Below are 18,938 nucleotides of genomic sequence, written 5' to 3'. Positions count from 1 at the left end.
CTAAACATGTGCATCATAAAAAGTAGTCCAAACCAATGTTCTAGTCAAACACTTTAATGAACACAAACATTTTGAATTATTTACATATTTACTAGCATGTTATTATTTTACATGTTGTTTTCTCTGTGCCACTCATTGTAGCAGTCACGGTTTGCAACAAAACACAAGGGCATGTTGCATGTTGCACACTTGACTGGAGTTTTTGCATGGCACTTCCTGCACTTTAGCCTTCCAGAGGTTCTCTCCCCAGAATCATTAATATGTACAAGGCGATGGTGTGGCTCCAGGTGCTCTTGCTGTGAGGTGCTTTGCTGAGGGCCCACCATTGAAAGCTCCACAGCCAGTGTTTCCCTGAATGCTTTCTGATGCATCGGCACCAGTCCTTTGACTTTGCATTGGGCTTGGTACAGGATGAAGGCATTCACAATGGCGATGTCCACAAAATGAAAGAAGAACGTCTTGTACCATTTTTTCGTTTTGTGGAGGACATCATAGTATCCAATCAGCTGATCAGATAAATCAACTCCACCCATGTGTCTGAAAAAACACACAAAATCAAATTAGGATCATACAAATTACATTTGAAAGCCTATAAAACTCATACTGTATGATACATACTGGTTGTAGTCTTTCACAGCTGGTGGAATCGGGATGTCCTTGGAACTCCAGTGCCCTTCCTTGTCCTTCATCTTGCGCTTGACAGTCTCTGTCCCATGGGCAGTGTGGATGGTGGAGCACAAGAAGACATCTCGGGTGTCACGCCACTGCACAAAAAGCAGGGGATCTTCACGAAGCCACCGAATGCTGCCACGGAGAGCTATGGAGTCCAGGGCATTGATTTTTGTCTTGGGGTAGCCGACTCCATTGATCCTCATTGTGCCACAGGCCCAGATCCTCTGCTGGTAAAGATCACGTAAGAGGGTGGGACTTGTGTAGAAATTATCTAAGTATAGCTTGTAGCCCGTGCCGAGTATAGCCGGGTTTACAAGCTTCATCACTGTGTCATAGCCTAGTCCTTTGCCAGTGCGCTCCGTGCTCTTCCCCTCATAAACAAAATAGTCCCAGGTGTACCCTGTCCTGGACTCTGCTAGAACAAAGAGCTTGAAGCCCCAACGAACAGGCTTATTCTTGATGTACTGTTTGAAAATGACCCTGGCTTTTGACGCTACCATACGTTCGTCCACTGAGATGTGCTGGTCAGGGTGGTAGATTCTCTTGCAAGCTTCTCTTATCTCTATATACAGAGGTTTGATCTTGCACAGGCGGTCAAACTCTCGTGTGCCCCTTTTTCTTTCATTAGCCTCGTCTTCAGCAGCACTGCTGAGGTGAAGAGCCCTGGAGATGGTGAGGAACTTCTTCCCTGTGATAGTCTTCTTGGTAAAGGGGAAGCTGTACAGACTGCTCGTTCTCCAATAATCAGTTAGTGCAGGGGCTTTTACAAAGCCCATATAAACGACAATGGACAGGTATAAAAACATGTCTGGTAGGGTGATGTCTGTCCACGGCTCAGAGGGTTTGTTGTAGTGAGCTCTCCCGTGCTCATTAGTGTTGTTAATTATAGTCTGTAACACTGTCTTTGTGAAAAACAACTGGAAGAGGTCCAGAACACTGTAATCTGCTATAGTAATGAGCTGGCTCCCAGGATTTCGTAAGGGGCGGAAGGTGGGCTGGGTGGGTGTGATGTCAGGATCCTGATCATCATACCACCTCTGCCCAGTTTCAGCAGTTGTAGTGGCTCCTCCGCCTCTGGCCCTCCCTCTGCCTCTGTTTCTGGCTCTCTTTGCCGGGGTACCTCTGGCTTGGCGTGGGACTGTATCAGGTTCTGACTCTGATGTTTGCCTGTGAAAGTGAAATACAAAAAAATATATATTACAGTACTTGTATCTATACACACTTTAGATACAGGGCACATATACAGACCATCCCCCAAAGGTTAGAAAAACTACTTGTATTCTTTAGACACAAAGGCACACGCACACACACACACACACACACACACACACACACACACACACCATCCCCCACAGGTGTGAAAAGTCAGAGCTCAGTATATGCAGTTTGATTGACAATGTTTTGGTCTACATGGTCAAAAACAATAGCTATGTTACATTTAAGTATTAATCAATAATAAGTGATAGTAAGCAATCACTTACTCATCTGTGTCTTCAGGAACTTCTGCAGTTCTGGTCCCTGGTTCCCATGCAGGATCTGATAACTCTGAACTTTGTGAAAATAATATATTATTTAGCTACAACCCATCATAGCAACAATATGCATGTTTTCTTCACAGTATCTACTACATGAACACAAACATACGTGCAATACATACATGCGCACACAGACAGCGCACATACATCGCTTTTTCAAAATGTCTCACTTGTCTAACATACTATTACAAGACATTTACCTATCAAGAATGGCATCTTCGCCTTCCAAAAACGTGTCCTCCGCGACATCGGAAATGTTACTGTCCACTTCAGAGACATCGTTATCGGAGAAGTCACTGTCCCGTCTGGTACACTCCTCCACTGTAGCTGTAAGACTGGACCTTCTCTTTTCTTTGTGTTTTGGCATTTTCAACTAAAAACCCATCAAAACAGCAATGGCCCACAAAACAACTTTTACATGTGAGCGCACAAATCCTGTGACTAAACTCCTTTGCACGCTGCTATAGTTTACAAAACACACCCACAAACTACACATTGGTGTGTTCCAAACTTCATTGGCTAAGTGTCTGTAGTGTAATTTTTATTCTGTGAGCTGATAGGTTGGATCTTCAACACTAAAAGTTAGGTGTGAGCTTCTGCTAGTCTGTGACAGTCATTGGCTGTTGCTTGCTATAGACAGCCCCCAGTGTCCCAGCTGGCCAAGTTAGGTGTCAAATACATCAGATAAAGTTGGCAAGAGTGTCTATTTTTTTCCCCAGAAAAGTTTAGGTTCTGTTTTTAGTGCGCTTGTGGATGTGACTTATGTTTTGGACCTCATAAATGTATTAGATTATATTCACTGGACTGTTACGGACACAACGGCCTTACCCACCAACAGGGATCCGGAGCCCGGGCCTTAATTATAACCGTTAGGCGGGTTTTCCACCGCAGAAGAACTCGGTGCTCGGCCGAAAAACGGGTTCAATTCCAGCCCCGCAAACTAGCTGGTCTCGAACCGCAAACGCGTGACGAAAGCGGCAGAAGGGCGTAACGCTGCCATCTCATCAAGTTTACCATATTACATGTGTATTACATGAGAAAAGCAAAGCGATTTTCACGGCTGTGAATTAGGTTGGGCTCTAAGGATGACAAAGTGTGTACTTGCCGTCTTGCTCTAATCACTGTCTGTGTTACCCTCTGTGCGCTGCACACAGATGCTGCAGTAATTTGGTTTGGACCGTAAACCGTACTTGCAGCAAAAAAAAAAAAAAAAAGTGTTCTCCCACGTTTGTGCGCTTCGGCTTCCGTGTCCAGACAAGGACCCGCCCACACTCATATGTAAAGGAGCAGTTCACAGAAACGCGGGCCCATTCTTAAGAGTTTCGCCAGTTCATTGGCAACAGCATGAGCACTGGCACGCAAACCAGCTCCTCCGCGGTGGGAAAGTAGCAAATGATGCCAAATTTGTGGGGAATCAATATTTAGACTCCAGGCAGCCTTCAAAAGGTAGGGCACGTCAATTAACAGTTCTGGGTATTAGTTTAAAATACCCTGTGGTGTATAATGCTGTGATTGTTGTGCCTGGGAATGGCATACATGGTTGGAAAGGAGAGCCACGTGTGTGTGTGGGCCAGATGTGTGGCTGTAGAGTCAGAAGCTGTGGGACGGCCCAGATACAGGCCCAGGATCAATAAAGAGTTAAGCTCCCACAGGCACGTGTGACATGCAAACACTTTATTTTGTTATTGCAAATTTCAACAGGTTCTCAAGTCTCCACTGAGTTCCTGTGGAGCTCAGACTGCAGCCAGCAGTACAGTGACAGGTTTGCATGATGCCTTGTGTCCAATCTGCAAAGAAAATAAAATCAGTGTATTAAACACAGAATCAAGAGTGCTGATTTCTTCATGTTGAAGCAACTTTAATCAGAGTATACCAATCAGTCATGAATCTTCAGACTGGGGCGGTAAAACAAACTCATCACTTCTGCTTCATGTTTGGATGCGCAGTTAAATTGACACATCCCAGTTCAAAACAGAACCAGTTACTCACCAGTGTGGACTGGTTTTGCTGTCCAGGTGTTGAAAGCTGTAAAAGATGGTGTGTGAATTTAGAAAACACTGATCAAACTGTTATAGGAAAATTAAGAGCAAAGCTGTAGCACAGGATTTAATGCCAGTCTGAGTTTCCAGGTTTTTTTGAACTTGAGTCCAGTCATGTCATTAGACCAAAAAAATAAAATAAAATAAAAAATTATTCAGCCTTCCTTTAACCCTAGACTGAAGTCTAAAGCAGCATTCAGAAAGACATTTCATCTTGTGCTACAAACTATTAAAAGCAGTTTAAACATCAGTTTTGTTTCTGGGATGTGATCAGAGAACGGCATTTCAGTCATCTCCTCAGTCAGCACTCCATCCCCATCAGAACACCAGCAGGTCACCTTACACCTGGTACTGGAGTACAGGGTTCTCAGCGCCATGCCGGGTCAACAGGAGGGGAGACCAACCAAGTATGGGAGACTGAACACCCCCATTGACTGTTGGTTATCAACATCATTTGCACAATCCCAGCAACACTATTAGGCCTATGCGCTTACTTGTAGCAGTCCAGCTGCTGCAGTTCAACTCGTCAGTGAGCACAATGACAAACCTGCAACAGATGAAAGCTTTAGTTAATCGAGTCTGACGAATGACAATTTAGAAATTTGATATGTAACGTTGCTGCAATCAGAGAGGATACCAATCAGTCATGAACTCTCAGACTGGGGCGGTATAAAAGAGCTCATCATTTCTATTTGAACAACATTACCAGAGCTTCACCTTAACCAAGGCACAAATTTGACCAATTATTGCAAACATCAGGACTAATTAAGCTCTTGGTCTCTTAATGTTGTTTCAGAACAGCTAGTACCAGAATGTTTTGACAGGATGAGATCATCCAATAATAAATAATGACCTACCTAGGCTCTCATGGCAACATCATAGCTCTGACAAGCAGCTCTGTCCTGAAAGATGCAGACAAAATTAGATTATCCAAGTCTGTTTACAATCACCTTTTGAGGCTACAAGTTTGTTCCTCTGAAGATGAGCATTTGTCAAATTCATCTTCAGAGTCACCAAATTAAAGACATCCACTTTCAGATTAGATATGTTAGTTTCCATTCAGACTGTTGGTAACCCCAACGGGTCATCCCCTTATTACCAAGGCAACACCAGTGGGTTCACCTTTTCAGGTCTGGCATTGACACAAGGTGTAAGACGTGTGTGAACATCATCATAAGGGAAACTGGCAGTGACAGTATAAACAGCTTTTTTTCCTTCAATGTGACACATCAAGGTCTGCGTTTCTAACAGCTGAAACTGATTTACAGGGTTCACCCACCTGGACAAACAGGCAGCGAGAGGACGGCAGCATCTTAAGTCCAAAAAAATCAGCTTCCTGTAAGATTAGACTGTGTCAGCTAAAAGCCTAAAATGGTGCAGTCTTACAGCATCCACTGTAGACCATCACTGACTTCAGATATAAATTTGTATCAACAGCAGTTCAGACGAACGAGATTCCAAAATGTATCTCATCATTTCCAGCAGGTCTGAATGTAAAAAGCCTGCAAGTTGTTTTTAAATACACATACCTGTGACAAGAAAGCTTCCATGGAGCTGCTGCCGCAGTCGTCACAACATCTAACAAGATAAAAATCACTTCGATTACTCAACAGAAATAGCCACACACACACACACACACACACACACACACACACACACACACACACACACACACACACACACAGGATTAAAAGAAAATAAACACACACTGCAAATAACAATGACTCCACTGAGTGAAAAGCTGATGCAGTTGCTCAGATGTTCGTCTCTTTTCACATCGGTTCAAAGTGAGCTAAGTATCATCATCACTGAAACTGCAGATAACACCTCATCCCTGGATGCACTTAACCTCAGTAAAGACAATTTAAATCTCAGCTCTTACCTTTCAGCTTTTATGGGTGCCTTCCTCCAGAAGCATCACCGGCAGTCCCTGCAGGAGAAATTGGACCTTTAATAAAAGCAACAGTAACTTCTGGTGTCGTTCAGAACTTTGTATGTTTGATCAGGGCTTTGGTGACAAACTGCCATGTGACAACTGTCGTCCAGGTGTTTGATGGGTGCGAACCCATTTCATCCTTTCAAACTGTCAGAAATGCCTCACCTTTGATTTCATATGACAGAACATGGCCAATAGGTTTATCTGAACCACTGTAGACACATTTCCAGCTTAGATTCACTTATGTTAATTTTTTTAGGACATTTTAAATACTTACATGCTGGTTTTGCTTCCATCTGAAACTTCAGACTTTCACCTAACAAAGAAACACCAGACTGTTAAATCATGCCCAGAGGGACTGCATGTCTGTTAGCCTAAATAAAGGGAAATCAGATCGAAGGTTGGCATCACTTTAATCAGGCATATGCTTGTCATTAATGATAATCATCATGTTTAACCCCCAACTGCTGAATATCTGAAAGAAAAACCTTTTCCTCACCCCAGCAAGTTTAAGCCACACTGAACACCTCTGGGTGGCCACCAAAGAGACCTGCAGAGAAAATCAAATTGGTTAGTCAAAGAGTCAAGCTGAGCTTCTGTAGTTAAGGCCTCCTTAAGTCATTTGAAGAGTCAAATACACTCTTGTCAAGCCAATTGCTGCCCTTTAAAATTTACACTGTTAGTTTTAAACTGTAGTCACTGTCGCAAGTTTACAAGCTGTTTAGAGCACAGTTGGGCTGGAGCTCCGTGCTGCTCAGAATCTGGTAAAGAGGTTTCTTCAAAGAGCAGATTCAGTAAGAGAGAGTTCCAAGACTCATCACTGCAGCACAACACGCTCATTTACAGCCTCACAGCCCATTAAAGTCAATTTACATGTTACATTGGAGCTGCTGAGCCAGATCATCTAAGCTCCTATTCCAGATTACAGGCCTAAGCACACTGAACAGTTTATAATTACCTGATGTAGAAGGTGTCACACAACCTGGGGGAAAAAAAAAAAAAAAAAGACAAGGTGCCTTTAGTGAGTTTTAAGGAAAGACTGCGATGATCATCCACAATGCATTCATGCTACTCAGTGTTTGAGATGCTGTCTTCAAGGAGTTTATTCAGTGAGAGAGTTCAAACAGGTCATCACAGTAGCATGACCCCTCACATGGCCCTACACTGTGTCGTGATGATGCAGTAAAGCAGGCTGGTGCAGAGACATTACCTGTGCAGAAAGCATGGCTCCGACCTCTCCACATCTGGAAACAAAGACACTCAGTTAGCATGCTGCAGCTAGCAACCACGTGACCGCTCAAAGCGTGTTCACGCCCGCACGAAACAGTAGGAAAAAAGAAGGTTGAAAATCATGCGACGACGTCTCAGATCAGAATAATAAAGTGCAATCACTGCCATTCAGGACAGGTCTGTGAAAAGTTTCATCATTTTGAGACGCCGCGGGCTGTCGCGCCAAATGAGCAGTGGCCACTTCCAAGGCCGTAAAAAGCAAACCTGCTTTATGTCTACGCCTCAATACTCAGCGCACTAATTGAATAACATGTTGATATTGTCGGTAATATTAGTCTGGAGTCGACATTTGTCAGTTCTGCTGTTGGATGGTTGCAGATTGCGCTAAAACATGCTCGGTGCTCCACCGACAGGGTGCACAGAGTCTTCTGGCTAATCCTCCCCACAGCTTTAAAATACTCGCAAAATATTAACTAAAATAAACTACACCGGGTTATTCCAGTTCTTTCCTTAAACATATACCCAATTAGTAATGAAAAGTAGGCTACTGAACTAAAGCAACAGCATTAACAACAACTTACCTCCGCCAGACAACGGGAAGAAGTGGAAGAAGCGCACGGCGCGGCTTGTTTTTGTACCCGGCCTGCTGGACTCCGCCTACCGGAATTAACGTCACCGGGTCTGTGACGTTATCGTTAACTGTAAGCAACTGTGGATGAATTAAAGTGGACAGAGACTTTTGAATGCGAGCTAAACTCTGTCTTTTTGGAGCCGGGGCATCATTCTGACCATACAGATGGACAAACATGTGTATGTGGAGAAAGCGCATAAGTCTATTTTAATACGTCCTTTCCGCTCGGTTTAAGCGCCATTTCTTGCTCCACCAGATGGCAGCAAAGACACAGAAAGACACTGCAAACTGCATGGACAGATGTCTTCAAAATACACACACTTTCTAATACACACATACACAGAAAGTCATTTTGGTCATTATTTTGTTTAAAAACAAAAATTAATGTGTCAGGCTTTAAATCTGGAAGAGCCAACCTCAAAGGTGCAGGTCTCGTAGTAAAATTGTGCCGTACACTGTAGGCTGCTGTTGACATTAAATTAAGTTGCACCTCATCAATGTTTTCAGGGTTGAAATGAAAATCAAATGAAAATCTCACCTATTCTAATGTCTCCAGGTAGATCAACCCACCTCTAGTTGCCACAATGTCCAAAAAATAAATAAATAAAAAGAATTGGCCAGCTAAAACATAATAAACATTTAAACAGTAGAACATGTTGCTTTCAGTGATATGAGTTGGGAATAACACTGAAATATGACAGTAAAAGCCATTTTTTCAGCATCTTAGACTGATCCATTTGACCCAGAGTGAATTAGTTTCTGCTCCTCCACATTGTTTTCATTCATGTAAATACCGTCCATTCTAGCAGTGGGCGTGATCACACTCAGGCCAAGACTACTGGCAAACTAAACATTTAAAGTTCCCTTTTATTGTGCTCAGTTCATCCAAAGCGTAGAAGAGACTTTGCTTTGCCCATGTTTTTTCCTATTCAGACAGAATGACTAAAGGCAGAAAGAGAAAGACCATCCAGTTATTGATCTAGAACATACAGTGCTTAGTGCTTCAGAGGACGAAGTGCTACCACAACACCACCGTGTTCCTGATGCTTCCTGGCAGCCACCAGCTGGTGTGTCAGGGCAAAATAGTTGGATAATGACTGCAAATGATGAATGAATCGAACTTGAAACAGCAGGTTCTCTAAAGGTGCAATGTCACCAACAGAGCGAACACAAGCAGCGCCTTTTGAAGTGCATCTGACGTCAAGGACAGAAATAACAATGAAACAGGTGAGTTTAAAAAAGAAAAACTTTACACTACAGTATGCACACTGCAACAGTCATGGAGGTAAAAACTATGATCAGAGTGCTCAGTGACTTGACCTTTAAAAAGCAAAAATATTATTTGATTGAAATTTGCCTTCAGTTTCCTCCAAGGTTGCATCATTTTGCAGCTTGGGACCACTTCCTGCATCGCTCCCTGGAAGTACCACTCTTTCACCTCTGCACCTCTGTGGAGCAGGTTTGATTTCCCCCATTGTAAGTTAAGACGATGACCCATCAACTTGAATTTCATTTTGTGGAGAACGACAGAAGATTGTGTTGGCTGACACGTATCACACTCCTGGCCATTTGTTCTCCCTCAGGACGTTACAGCAGAGCTCAGCTAGGGGGACGAATTTACAGTAAACAACATCGTAAATGTCAAATTGAAAAAATGAATATATATATATATATATATATATATATATATATATATATATATATATATATATATATATATATATATATATATATATATATATATATATATATATATATTCTCTGTTCTTCGAGGCTGTGGGGTCCTCCACTGTAAACTGCTCTTTGAATTCTAGAGAATCAGCTCCTGTCACAGTGACAGGTCTCAACATGAGGGCGGTTGGACATAGAAGTTTACTCTCTGTGCAAGTTTGAGCTCCATGATGAAGCTCAAACTTGCACAGAGAGTTTGAGCTCCATGATGAAATTCTAGATAACCTCATACAGGTGGTTTGAATGGGAACTTCTACGGAGTAATCCAAATGCAGCAGGGACACTGGAAGTGGTTCAAAGGGAGCAGCTGCTTTGTACCGCATGCTGGGCACAAGACACATCCTCCCTGTGGTCAGAATCAGGATGTGTGTCATGCATTACTGTTCCCCACTCAATGTGACTTTCATTTTTATTTTTGGCCATTCTTCATTGTTCCTATCTGCTTTAAGGAAGCTACTTTCAACTTCTCCCTTATTCCAGAGGCGTCCCCACAGCAGGAGGTGCCGCATGTTTGATTTGGCAGATTTTTTTGTGCCAGATGACCTTCCTGACACAGTCCCAAAGGGATCTGTGTTTCCTTCCAGGGATCTTTCACATGTTAGGCAAGTGTGTGAACCACTACACTCTGGAGCCATTCTACATCATGCTTTGAGAAGTACAATAAGAACATACAGCACTGTTCAGAGTAACAGTAGTGTGATTCACCACCACACAGCTCCCAGTTGGCATTTGGGCAAACTTACAGTATAGCTGCATTTTTTAAAGTGCCAGTTAAATCCTTATTAAATCCAGATCTGTGTTTGAGCATCCTTTTGTGTCACAGCAAACTCATTAAAATTAAAAACTTTAATCTGTAGTTTATGTTTTTTATTAATTAACAAATGGGCTTCTTTATGAGACTCGTGGTTTTCAGAGCTCTCAGTGGGCTCCAAAACATATCAAGACATCTGCTCAGTCTGCTGTTCAGTGACTGTGAAGTGGATACAGAGTAATAAAAAACAGACAGTGGATGGCAGAAAATGACAGTAGATTTATTGCATTTTTATTGTCACGTCTCCAAAGGTCAATAATTAATCCTTCTTAAATACAGTTGGTAGTCTTTAAAATCAGAACACACATTAAAACAAAACACGAGGCTGCATTCAAACTGTGAAAACATGGCACATTTAATAATATTTAATACTAACAAAAAATAAGCGTCATCTATTTATGGACAGATTGTTTCTCTATCTCAAATACACACCTAGGCATGCACCTCCCTGCCTTCTCCCTTCAGGTTTAATAACCTTCACTAGAATCTAAACTAGGGATCTCATGAGGAAGAAACTAACAATCTGTAATAGGTGACAACTCTTACGTACTTCTGTGCACACGGGTGGGAAACCTCCCCGTCTTTGTCACTTGTATTAAAGTAGTAGAAACTGCAATATCACCATAAAAAAATAGTGCCCATAATAATGTGGATCACTAATAAAGTTTAATTACTGAATTACTGCATAGGATTGCATGTGTCCCACAGTCATAAATAGTTCATCTGATTAGGCGACGGATAATCCTACAGAAACAGGCATTACTCCATAACTAAAGTCCATCAGTCAGCTGCTACCTTCAAAACTTTTCATCCCCTTTGGTTACACATCAACGCTTGAGGAGTTTCATAGTGCGAAACCAAAGGAGGCAAAGATCAGTTTGCAATGCAAGCTCTTAGTAGTGGATTGGATGTTGGGAGCTAAAATGCTCTTACACCCGTAGAGTAAAATTTGAGATTAGAAGGGGACAAGCAGCTGCTGAACTCAGTCGCATAAAGACCGGATGTTTCCATTCAGGCCAGTCTCGTAGACTTCACTGTAAAACCAGCAGCTCATCAAGCTAAAGTGAATCCCTTCAGTTAATGTGCACCGTGATGCGAGGCAGTAAAGGTTCAGCTGAGTAATTAGGACTCTTTGAAATGATTTAATATTTCTGAGGTATGCCTCAAACACATAGTGTGAATTGTTGAATACTTTTTTCAGCAGTTGCAGTAAAAAAAAAAAAACTGCATAACCCTGATTTCATGAAATGTTAAGAAGCATTTGGCTTTACTGTCCATGTCTGTCTCCGGTTCTACTGAAACTCGGCTAACACTGAATTATGCTGGTGCTTCTTCTTCGACAAAGGTGAAGACGACGATGGCGAGGAGTTCACCGGCGCAAGTGTGACGCTGTAGAGGTTGGCGATGAAGGCATCCCAGCCGCGACGCAGCGCTCGGTCCAAAGCCTGATGGGAACAGGGGGAAGATGGTTAGCACCCGACATACAACGATGAGCCACAACATTAAAGCCACTGACAGGTGAAGTGAATAACATCAATCATGCACTCCCCAACAGCAGCTGTCTCCCCTAGCAGGACAGTGTACCACAGCAATATCTGCTCAGGAACACCTCAAAGAGCCCCAGCTGCTCAGGTGCCCCCCAAACTCTCTAGATCCCATTCTCATTGATCATATGTGGAACGCATTAGACCCAAAGGATCACACCACGGGTGACACACCCCCCCCAGCGGTCTTGTATCAATGCCTGATGACCCAGCAATGGCAGCAAAATCATAAGGCTGTTGTGTGACTGAGCATGGAGTGCTCTTGTAGTTAGAGTTTGGTTGGTGTTGAATTTAAAATGAGGAAGTGCTGCATTAAATAGCTAAATTAGTAGCAAATATTTGGAAGCAGCTATTTGCTTAATGCAAATGTATTACTGGAAGTTTGGCTTTTAATTTTCATATATTTTGAATGGTAACTTTCCTCGAAGATGGCATTTCACATTTTCATGCTTTTCAGGATCATTTCATGCATACTGAATAAAAGGCTTTTCTCTGGAATCCACTGGAAACAACATTTCTGTGTTCAGTGTACAAATTAGTTATCGTCTCTGTAGCCGGCTGCATCCAGGGGAATTCCGAGAGATAAAGTGCTGACCTTTTTGTAAAAGGGCTGCTGAGCTGTGTTATCGTCTACAAGTCCTCCTGGAAAATAATGAGTTCACTGGTAACAGGTTGGGAACCGGGGCTATTGTAACTTATGACTAAATATTTAACTAGCAGGACACACTGAGCAGAAACCAACCAAATATGTGCAGAGCAGAGCTGATTAACAGCACTGGAATTTTTACTGGTGTGAGTTTAGCCGGCGGGTCAGCGCCGCTTTACTTCGTTCCACTGATCAAAGGATATGACATGATATAGGAGGCACAGGAATGTCACCTCTGTGTGTGTGTGTGTGTGTGTGTGTGTGTGTGTGTGTGTGTGTGTGTGTGTGTGTGTGTGTGTGTGTGTGTGTTTGAGCAAGAGCAGAAAATCTTTACAACAATCTGCTTAATTTTTTCACATCATTAAACATGACGTAAAGGTAAAGAGTCCACCAGAGGTTACTTCATGTGACACGCACCGGTGGCCGCTGGACCTTGGCAGTGTATTATTAAGGTGATATGATAGTTTCCATGGTGGTTAATAACCCAGAGTGCATTACGTGGAGGATGTCGAGGGAGAACTTTACCCCTCTGTTCCACGCATGCTGGGTGTGCAGTTATATAACCTCCAGTGGCTTAAAGTTTAACCAGGTGGAGTGCAGCTAAATCTGGAGCTTATGTTAAATGTGACAAACTGAAAGAGGAAGTTGAAACAAATGACCTATTTTCTCTCACCTTGCGGTAATTTTTCCTCTTTACCATCTTCATCCCATCCTCTTGCTCCCTTGTCATCCTCCTCTCCTCCTCTTCATCTTCTCTTCCTCTCTTCTTGTCTCTGATCAGGACTTGATCATCTCTATCCTCCCGAGCTGGGAAGTGAACAAGCACGGGCTCCTTCTCTCTGCCCGCCTTCTCGTTTTCTTCCTCCATCCTTTTCAGTTTCTCCATTTCTATTTGGATCTTCACCCCAGTGTCCTCGGGGACATCAGTCGGACCCTCCGTGCCCAGGCTGGGCCTCTCCTCTCCAGCTACATCCTCCTCTGCTCTCCCTTCTTTCTGCTTCTTCCTGGAGCTTCTCCGCCACCTGCTACTGCGGTGGCTGGGTTTCCTGCGCAGAAGACTCTCGTCATCATCTTCCATCAAGCCTTCAGTGAAGTCAGACACTTCGGCTTCTTCCTTCTCATCAGAACCGTGCACCACAGTGATGGACGGGCTACTTGTGATTCCCCCTTCTCTGTTGCAATCATTTATGCCAACCTCCTCCACTTCTGTGGCGGTCTCAGGCTCGTCGAGGCGACCGTAGAAGCCGCTTGCTTTGTCCAGAAACTTTGGGGCCCGGATGGAGCTTCGGACAGAGCTCATCCTGGAGTTCCTGCCAATGGTCATTTTCTCTTGCAGTTTCTTCGCTCTCTAACTTCTTAGAGTTTCTGTCACTTCTTTTGGCCTCTGGTGCACTTTCTCACACACTCTTTCCTCTCCTTTTTTGTACCTTCTGAGAGAGGAGAGAGGAGAGATTAGAGTTTAATGCCGTTACATAACCCTGCCTTCTTTCTAATGCACAGTCCTAATCATTTCACAGAGGCACTCAAAATTTCAGGAAAGTTGATAGAAGACAAAAGCTGAAGGAAAATGCATAAAAAGACCACAGACAGAAGATAATTCTGTTTGTGGACCGGCTCAGAACACATTATCTTTAATGTTAGCGTGTGTGCGTTTTATCTGCTGCTCTGGATGGCAAGAACTGTACGATAGATATGCTGCGCAGGGATCACAAGATGTTTGAATGTCTGTGACCGAGGCTGGAGGTCAGAGTCAGTGTTATCGGGGTTGTGATGTTATCAGAATGTCAAAACTAGAGGCACAGTGTTCTTAGTACTGATGACAAACACACACAGAGTCAGACTGACACCAAGCTGGATGGTGAACAGCAGCCAAAATCAATGACTGTCAGTGTCAGTGACCTAAATCACTGGTAATTGGAGTCTGTCTGTCCTCCATCTATTTTGACAACTGTTCATACAAACTGCTTCAAACTGCTTGGCAGGTGTTTAAGTAATACAGCTAAGTGAAAATCCCGACCAAAACCCTAAACCAAATCTACTGTAATTCTAACGTCAACTTCGCGGCAGGTTTTTATCCAGTTTCATTTGTTGTCTCGTTTCCTGTGAAAAATGACAGTCGTTCTGCACATCCACATATTTAACAGCCATAATCTCGTACACAGACACTCAGTGAGTGCCTTCTTTGCTATTCTCCTTTTTTCTCTATTATTCAAAACATTAATTTAATGATTGCCTGTGTGTGGTGCCTTTTGGGGACATCTGTAAATTGCAGCAAGAACTGCAACTGTAACAAAACCATGGGTTGCAATATCAGCTTGGCGGTGGTGTTAGTGGTGGTGGTGGTGGCGGTGGTGTTGGTGGTGGTGGTGGTGTGTGTGTGTGTGTGTGTGTGGGGGGGGGGTTCACATTAAGAAAGCAGCCACTGTGAGGTCACTGATTGGTTTGTTGCCAGAAGTAAAAAAGACTCAAAGGTTTCTGCAGTGAAAAGCCCAGGAGCAGTTTCCACCCTCTGTAATCACCTCGTAATTATAATTACTGCATAAACCTTTTCACCCTAAGTTACATAACGAGCAAATCCACACTAATATTCCTCTATTCGAATACGCTTCCTACTAATACCTAGAAAATGTAAACATGTATGGTATAATTTTCTGCTGCATAGTAGCTCAACTTTGTCTTTTTGAAAACAAATTTTGAAGACGTATAAGTGGGTTGAAAGCCGCTTGTTACAGGTGCTGCTATAAAACCGCCTACTGTGCTGTGATCAACCCTGCCTTGGAAATGATTAACATTTCTCAAGCGCAGGAAACGTCTCACATGACCTGCTAGATTGCAAAGTAAAGACTGAAACGTGTTATTTAATAGGAGGCAAATTGAAAAAAAGGAAGCAGTGAGTTTAAGGAGAACAGTGCATTTCATAGCATTTTTTTTTTAAAGTGTTAAAATTAAAAGCCTAAGAGGGGGCAGGAAGCAGCCAAACACTGAGAGAATTAAACAGAACTCAAAGAGTGAAAAGAAATATCTGCCCAAACATATTTAACCTTAACGGATGCAACAGGTGAAGAAATCGTTCTGAGCCTTACCAGATCTCCTGCTCTTGTCTCTTTTCCCTCTCGGTGTGCGAGTCTGAGTGAATGACTGAGAGCTGGGAGTTCAGCTTACTGCCCTCATACACGTCACACGCCAACCCTGCCCAAACCTGCAGGGTCTTCGTCACCAGAGCAAACACACACACACACACACACACACACACACGCACTCTGTAAAACACTCTCACTATCAGAGGCTCTTTCTCTCCACCTACAAACACACGCCTTCTGTGTTACATCTTTGAACACTGACTTAGAGATAAAACCATGTATTAAAGAGGTCAAATATTAACTTACCAAAAAAAAAAAAAATCTCAGCTCCAGCAGCAGCAGCAAGCGTCCTGTAGTGGCTGTCTAAACTTCAGCTTTGACCTATTTCTGGTTTCCTTCCATGTCATTCACAGCACACGGGAATGATGGTAATTCATCGCCGTATTGAAAGCAGGGAAACATCGATGTGCATATTTGGCCCTGTGAGAGGTTTCACCACCTGCAGCTCTATGAGGTACATATTCACTTAAATATATTTTACATGTTTGATTGGTCACAAAGCAGATGTTTCCAGATGTGCACCTGCTGTACTGGAATTCTTCTGATGGGATTCAAATGCAGAAGAAAAACGGAGCACCCCGATTCCTGTGTTCCTTTGCTTCCGGTGACAGTGTCTGATCCACGACTCTATCCGTTTCTCATTTTTATTCTAAACACTGAGGTGGCCGCTCTTTTGCAGGTTGCAGCACCCAAACTTTGGAACAGACTCATCATTCAGAGTGGTAACTAAGGTGACTTTCTGTTTGGCTCATACTTTTTGTTTTAGACACATTTTCATGGGTTAGCATTTTATTTTAAAACAAAAAATCAAAAAAAAACTTTGTTTAATTTATTCTGCTGTGAGCTCATTTATTGCGCTTTTATCGTTGTATGTATGGCACAGGCTTCATTTGAGCATTACGACAGGTTAAGCAGGGAGTCTGAGGGTCTCTGCCCTTTCGTCATTATAACTAATGACGCACAAAACACACATGCACAAAAAAAAAAAACCCCATCCTAATATTGAACCACATTTCTCTTCTAACTTGTCCAACTTGCCTGTTTGCACATGGCACCAGAGGAAAAGCTGCTTACTGCAGCTCAGTGGCACAAAAAGGGGGTATGCACTATATGCAATGCATAGGGGCGCTGCACAAGAGGGGGGCACCAAAACGATGTGAGAAAAATATTTCTGTATTTGCATTTTCTGTATTTAAGTTGGGGCTAGTTGGTAGCTCACTGTTTATTTCCCAGCCCGGGGTCTGGGAACTGGGTCAGGCCGATATTTCCTCACTTCAAGAGGCATTTTCAGGTTATCAGAGTTCATCATCAAGTATGACCCAATTACGACGCGACCGTCTGGCTTTTTTGTTTGATATTCTGATCATCGTTGGATCAAGAGTCATGTCTGTCTTCTGGCTCTTGTTTGCAAACTTCTCTGGCTGCAGCGAAGGGAAGCCTGACCGTAGAAAGATGGAAGAACTCATTTCACCCAATTCCGGTGTGACTGCCTCCTTTGTCACTTTGCTGGACTCAGATGGGTTCTGGACCTCCTTTCGGCCTTCCGTCATTATCAGGTCTTTCTTCACTGAATGATTATTTTCCAGGGTAACAGGTCTGTTTTCTCTGTTACTGACTTCTGCAGCCAAGACAGGCTGGGGTCTGGGACCTGCTGCATCCTGGGGTCTGGGACCTGCGGCAGCCTGGGGTCTGGGACCTGCGGCAGCCCGGGGTTTGGGACCTGCGGCAGCCCGGGGTCTGGGACCTGCTGCATCCTGGGGTCTGGGACCTGCGGCAGGCTGGGGTCTGGGACCTCCGGCGGCCCAGGGTCTGGGACCTCCGGGAGCCCAGGGTCTAGGACCTGCTGCATCCTGGGGTCTGGGACCTGCGGCAGGCTGGGGTCTGGGACCTCCGGCAGCCCAGGGTCTGGGACCTGCGGCAGCCCAGGGTCTGGGACCTCCGGGAGCCCAGGGTCTGGGACCTCCGGGAGCCCAGGGTCTGGGACCTGCTGCATCCTGGGGTCTGGGACCTGCGGCAGCCCAGGGTCTGGGACCTCCGGGAGCCCAGGGTCTAGGACCTCCGGGAGCCCAGGGACTGGGGCCCGCAGGAGCCCAGGGTCTAGGAACTGGGTCAGGCTGGTATTTCGTCGCTTCGACAGGCATTTTCGGGTTATCAGAGATCGTAGAGTGTAACCCAAATGCGTTCCGTCTGACTGACTTATTTTTTGATTTTCTGGCCATCTTTGGTCCAGGGGACATGTCTGTCTTCTCGCTCTTGTTTTCCAACTTCTCTCGCTGCAGCGGAGGGAAGTCTGACAATGAAAAGATGAAAGAATTCATTTCACACTCACAGGCATGTCCCTCAGTCTCAGAGGTGGGTTGGTCTGCCATGCTCTTCTCTCGCTGCAGCGGAGGGAAGTCTGACAATGAAAAGGTAAAAGAATTCATTTCACACTCAGAGTCATTTCCCTCAGTTGCAGAGGTGGGTTGGTCTGCCATGCTCTGAATTTCTCCCAGCTGTTCCAAGCCTCTGGGCTCAGGAAGATCATCTAACTCGGCTAGAGTTGGATCAGATTCTAGCACTGATAACTCAGAAGCATTTCCCTCAGTCGCAGAGGTGGGTTGGTCTGCCATGCTCTGAATTTCTCCCAGCTGTTCCAAGCCTCTGGGCTCAGGAAGATCATCTAACTCGGCTAGAGTTGGATCAGATTCTTGCACCCATAACTCAAAAGCATTTCCCTCAGTCTCAGAGGTGGGTTGGTCTGCCATGCTCTGAGTTTCTTCCAGTTGTTCCAAGTCTCTGGGCTCAAGAAGATCATCTAACTTGGCTAGAGTTGGATCAGATTCTAGCACTGATAGCTCAGAAGCACTTCCCTCAGTTGCAGAGGTGGGTTGGTCTGCCATGCTCTGAGTTTCTTCCAGTTGTTCCAAGCCTCTGGGCTCAAAAAGATCATCTAACTCGGCTAGAGTTGCATCAGATTCTAGCACCCATAGCTCAGAAGCATTTCCCTCAGTCGCAGAGGTGAGTTGGTCTGCCATGCTCTG

General features: G+C 44.1%; 2 protein-coding genes and 4 non-coding genes across 7 annotated transcripts; all 6 read right to left on the bottom strand.

The window, feature by feature from the left end:
• Window positions 1-56: 56 nt before the first annotated feature.
• LOC115775179 (piggyBac transposable element-derived protein 4) lies at window positions 57-8,080 on the bottom strand. 2 transcript variants are annotated; one of them, XM_030722718.1, is made up of 15 exons: window positions 7,994-8,080; window positions 7,393-7,426; window positions 7,141-7,164; window positions 6,682-6,732; window positions 6,460-6,498; window positions 6,129-6,176; window positions 5,776-5,824; window positions 5,526-5,582; window positions 5,104-5,148; window positions 4,741-4,793; window positions 4,197-4,232; window positions 2,408-3,994; window positions 2,154-2,222; window positions 619-1,839; window positions 57-537 (listed from the first exon to the last, which is right to left on the bottom strand). In XM_030722718.1, the coding sequence occupies exons 12-15, from the start codon at window positions 2,572-2,574 to the stop codon at window positions 108-110; spliced, it is 1,887 nt and encodes a 628-aa protein (XP_030578578.1). In that variant the 5' UTR covers window positions 2,575-3,994; window positions 4,197-4,232; window positions 4,741-4,793; window positions 5,104-5,148; window positions 5,526-5,582; window positions 5,776-5,824; window positions 6,129-6,176; window positions 6,460-6,498; window positions 6,682-6,732; window positions 7,141-7,164; window positions 7,393-7,426; window positions 7,994-8,080; the 3' UTR covers window positions 57-107. The 2 variants fall into 2 exon arrangements, with proteins under 2 accessions (XP_030578578.1, XP_030578579.1); XM_030722719.1 differs by lacking the exons at window positions 4,197-4,232; window positions 4,741-4,793; window positions 5,104-5,148; ... (6 more) ...; window positions 7,393-7,426; window positions 7,994-8,080 and having other exon boundaries at window positions 2,154-2,217; window positions 2,408-2,535.
• LOC115775260 (small nucleolar RNA SNORD31) lies at window positions 4,065-4,135 on the bottom strand. The gene has a single exon (XR_004019282.1). It is a non-coding gene; the product is annotated as a small nucleolar RNA SNORD31 (small nucleolar RNA).
• Window positions 4,866-4,939, bottom strand: LOC115775261 (small nucleolar RNA SNORD31). The gene has a single exon (XR_004019283.1). It is a non-coding gene; the product is annotated as a small nucleolar RNA SNORD31 (small nucleolar RNA).
• LOC115775262 (small nucleolar RNA SNORD22) lies at window positions 5,301-5,426 on the bottom strand. The gene has a single exon (XR_004019284.1). It is a non-coding gene; the product is annotated as a small nucleolar RNA SNORD22 (small nucleolar RNA).
• Window positions 5,996-6,060, bottom strand: LOC115775259 (small nucleolar RNA SNORD29). Its single transcript, XR_004019281.1, has one exon. It is a non-coding gene; the product is annotated as a small nucleolar RNA SNORD29 (small nucleolar RNA).
• A 2,723-nt stretch (window positions 8,081-10,803) lies between the features above and the next one.
• LOC115775160 (uncharacterized) lies at window positions 10,804-15,961 on the bottom strand. The gene is made up of 3 exons (XM_030722691.1): window positions 15,859-15,961; window positions 13,449-14,205; window positions 10,804-12,030 (listed from the first exon to the last, which is right to left on the bottom strand). The coding sequence occupies exons 2-3, from the start codon at window positions 14,097-14,099 to the stop codon at window positions 11,878-11,880; spliced, it is 804 nt and encodes a 267-aa protein (XP_030578551.1). The 5' UTR covers window positions 14,100-14,205; window positions 15,859-15,961; the 3' UTR covers window positions 10,804-11,877.
• Between the last annotated feature and the right edge of the window lie 2,977 nt (window positions 15,962-18,938).

This window comes from Archocentrus centrarchus (assembly GCF_007364275.1).
Source record: "Archocentrus centrarchus isolate MPI-CPG fArcCen1 chromosome 18 unlocalized genomic scaffold, fArcCen1 scaffold_23_ctg1, whole genome shotgun sequence".
Lineage (NCBI taxonomy): Eukaryota > Metazoa > Chordata > Actinopteri > Cichliformes > Cichlidae > Archocentrus > Archocentrus centrarchus.
Note: the sequence above shows the minus strand (reverse complement) of the source record. Positions and strands in the feature narration are given on the sequence as shown.